This window comes from Myotis davidii, unplaced genomic scaffold, assembly GCF_000327345.1.
Source record: "Myotis davidii unplaced genomic scaffold, ASM32734v1 scaffold43, whole genome shotgun sequence".
NCBI classification, from domain to species: Eukaryota; Metazoa; Chordata; class Mammalia; order Chiroptera; family Vespertilionidae; genus Myotis; species Myotis davidii.
The window spans coordinates 1,325,783-1,329,406 of NW_006294590.1; the positions used below are offsets into that span (position 1 = coordinate 1,325,783).

The 3,624-nt window shown below is 57.2% G+C and overlaps 1 protein-coding gene across 1 annotated transcript in view; it reads left to right on the top strand.

Annotated features, from left to right (window-relative positions):
* BRI3BP (BRI3 binding protein) overlaps positions 1–3,624 on the top strand; it is a 9,870-nt gene that overhangs the window by 3,957 nt on the left and 2,289 nt on the right. Inside the window, exon 3 of the mRNA XM_015567220.1 lies at positions 2,919–2,986. Within this exon, the coding sequence (XP_015422706.1) occupies positions 2,919–2,986 (68 nt within the window). The remainder of the gene's footprint in view (positions 1–2,918; positions 2,987–3,624) is intronic.

Here is a 3,624-nt window from a genome sequence, read left to right on the forward strand (position 1 = left end):
ACGGAGCTGGGACGACACGGGTGCGGCGTGGCGTCTGCCCGGAAACCCCTTGGAGACCCAGCGCCCGGGGTGTTTGTGGGGGCCGGTCGCCTAGGCACCCCTGCCTGGCAGGCACCCAAGTCCCAGTCTCCCCGAAGGAAAGCTGGGTGTCAGCGTAAACCAGCGCGTTTGTGCAAACAGTCCAGGCCCGGGAGAAAGGAGGGACCCCTTTTTCCAGTCCCGCACCCCCAGGCGATGACCTCGATTCCCCCCAACGCTGACTGGTGTCCCACGTGTTTAGCTCAGTTCTGACACCACCTGCCTGGAGGCAGCCTCGGATCCCACAGGTCAAGGGCTCAGTCCCACGAGACTTCCGGGGGCACTTGGATGTGATGCGGTTCTCCTGAAGGCTGTGAGCTCCGGGGGAGGGGGGTGGGGTTCAGTGTCCGCCTCCCTTCTGGTCTCGGCCTCCACACCTTCCGGGAGTCCCCGTAGGTGTCTCCTACAGGAGCGATCACCCAGCCCTTTGCCTGCTTGGTCTTTTCCATCTTTGGGTCTCTGGTGTGTGACACCTCCTCCAGGGAGTCCATCCTGATTACCCCATGTAAAGGGACGTTGTCTGTTCTCACCCCACGCCTTCTTTCTCTTTAAGGCATTTGTTTGCTGTAACCTCCCGTGTGTGTTTGTGTGTGTGGGGGGGCTTACACCTCTGGAATCTCAGCTTCCATGAGGGGGGTCTTGCCCACCTCCAGGCCGTACATCCGGCCCCAACTCTGCCCCAGCACTAAGGGGCCCCGCGCTAATAAGTGTTGGAGCCCGGCTGGCCTGGCTTAGTGGTTGAGGGTCGACCTATGAACCAGGAGGTCACGGTTAGATTCTCGGTCAGGGCACATGCCCAGGCTGTGGTCTCCATCCCCAGTATGGGGCGTGCAAGAGGCAGCCAATCTGTGACTCTCTCTCATCACTGATATTTCTATCTCTTACCCTTCTCTCTCTCCCTTCATCTGTCTCTAAAAAAATAATAATAATAAAACATATTTCAAAAAATATAAAAATAGAGCTGCCATCGGACCCAGCAATCCCACTTCTGGGAATATAGCTCATGGAAATGAAAACACTTTGTATAAGAGACACCTGCTCCCCCACGTCCATAGCAGCATTCTCTTCCGTAGCCGAGACAGGGAAACAGCCTAGGTGTTTGGTGAACGGATGAGCCGGTGCGGCACTCATGCAACGGAGCGTTATCCGGCCACAGAAGCGAAGGCAGTTCTGCTGCCGTTGACGAAGTGGATGGACCCTGAGGGGATGATGCTGAGATGAGCCTGGCGGGGAAAGACAACACGCTGTGGTCGCCCTTACACACGGCCTCTAACAGCAGCCCAGGCCCGTGGGAAAGGAGATCAGATCGGTGGTGGCTGGAGGCAGGTGGGGAGAAGGGGCGTTGGATGGAGGTGGTCAAAAGCTGCCCATTCCAGCTCTAGATAAACACGTGCGAGGGCCGTCGTGTTCGACAGGATGGCTGTCGCCAACACTGCTGGTGGAGACACGGGGGAGCAGTTAAGAGAGCGCTAGCCCGGCCGGGGTGGCTCCGTGGTTGAGCGACGACTTACGAACCAGGAGGTCACGGTTGGATTCCTGATCAGGGCACAGGCCCGGGTTGCGGGCTTGTTCCCTATGAGGGCGTGTGCAGGAGGCAGCCAATCCGTGATTCTCTCTCATCATTGATGTTTCTATCTCTCTCTCCCTCTCCAGTCCTCTCTGAAATTGTAACAAAAATCCTATATCATAAAAGGGTAATATGCAAATTGACCCTAACGGGAACGGCTGGTGTCTGTGAGGTGCACTGACCACCAGGGGGCAGACGCTCAACACAGGAGCTGCCCCCTGGTGGTCAGTGCCCTTCCATGGGGCGTGCTGCTCAGCCAGAGCCGGCTCATGGCTGGACAGCGCAGCGGTGGTGGCGGGAGCCTCTCCCACGCCCTACAGCAGGGCCAAGGGTGTCTGACTAGCCATAGGGAGAGGGCCTAAGCCGTCAGTCGGACTTCCCCTGAGGGTTCCTAGACTGCGAGAGGGCTCAGGCCGGGCTGAGGGACCCCACGGCCCCCCAGTGCATGAATTTTCGTGCACCGGGCCTCTAGTATATTAAAAAAAGAGAGACCTAGATCCTAAGAGTTCTTAGGACAAGCACAAAATTTATTTCCTTTTTTGTATCCATCTGCGATGATGGACGTGCATGAAACTTACTGTGGTGCTCACGTCACCGTATATGTAGGTCATGATGATGTGCACCTTCAGTTGTTTTTTTTTAAAATATATTTTATTGATTTTTAACAGAGAGGAAAGGAGAGGGATAGAGAGTTAGAAACATCGATGAGAGAGAAACATCCATCAGCTGCCTCCTACACACCCCCTACTGGGGACGTGCCCGCAACCAAGGTACATGCCCTTGACCGGAATCGAACCCGGGACCTTTGAGTCTGTAGGCTGACGCCCTATCCACTGAGCCAAACCGCTCAGGGCTGCACCTTCAGTTTTATAGTGTGGATGCCATTCCTGTCTCAGTAAGACTAGAGGCGGGAGGAGCACGCTGAAGTATGACATGTGCATGTCTCAAATGGTTCGGTAAAAACCGGTATGTGGCTGGAGCGAGGGAGCAAACTACGGCCGAGTTTCCCTCACCGCTCTCTTCGCTTTTCTGTTTGAAAATGTCCCCGAGTCGGGCACGCAGGGGATGAGCTGCCGCGTTCCCTCCACGCGTACGAGGGGCCTCCGTGTGGGGGTGCCAGTCACGAGTAGGTTTGGCTGTGAGTCAGGAGCCCCCACAGAGCAGCAGCCTGAACGAGCCGGAAGCTTATTTCTCTTGTGGGAAAGGTCACAGGTAGATGGGGAGGCAGCGCCAGGTCCCCGGGACCCAGGCCCCTTCCGTCTTTGCTCCCCAGTCGGTGACTTTTCTCCCTTCATGGCCCAAGACAGCTGCGCCCAGTCCTACTATCGCATCCAATTCCCGGCAGGCAGAGGAGCCAGAGGTAAAGGGCACACTGCTGCTCCTTTTAGGAGAAACACACACACACGCACACACACACACACACGCACACGCACGCACACGCACACAAACACACACACACACACACACACACACACGCCCTTTGGTCGTGTAGCTCTAAGGGGGAGCCTGGGAAATGCCTTCGTCCTAGGCAGCCGTGTGTCCAGCCTGCAGCCGGGCATTTGTTGCTGCGAGAGAGGAGAAGGGCCCTGGCCAGTGTGGCTCAGTGGGTAGAGCGTCGGCCTGCGGACCCAAGGGTCCCGGGTTCGATTCCGGTCAAGGGCACGTACCTGGGTTGCAGGCTCCTCCCCGGCTCAGGCCCTGGTCGGGGCACATGCAAGGAGGCACCCCATTGATGTGCTTCTCTCACATCCATGCTTCTCTCTGTCTTCCCCCTCTCTCTCCCACTCTCTCTAAAATCAGTGGAAAAACATCCTCACGTGAGGATGAACAACAACAAAAAAACAGACGAGGAGGGAGGACCCCAAGGGACAGTGTGCCGGCCCCGCCCTGCTGTGACAGGCCTGTTAAACCCAGGGCAGGGCAGGCCGTCTCCCCCCCAGGGCTTAGCGGGCAGCTTCTTGCCCTGGCCTGTGGCCCAG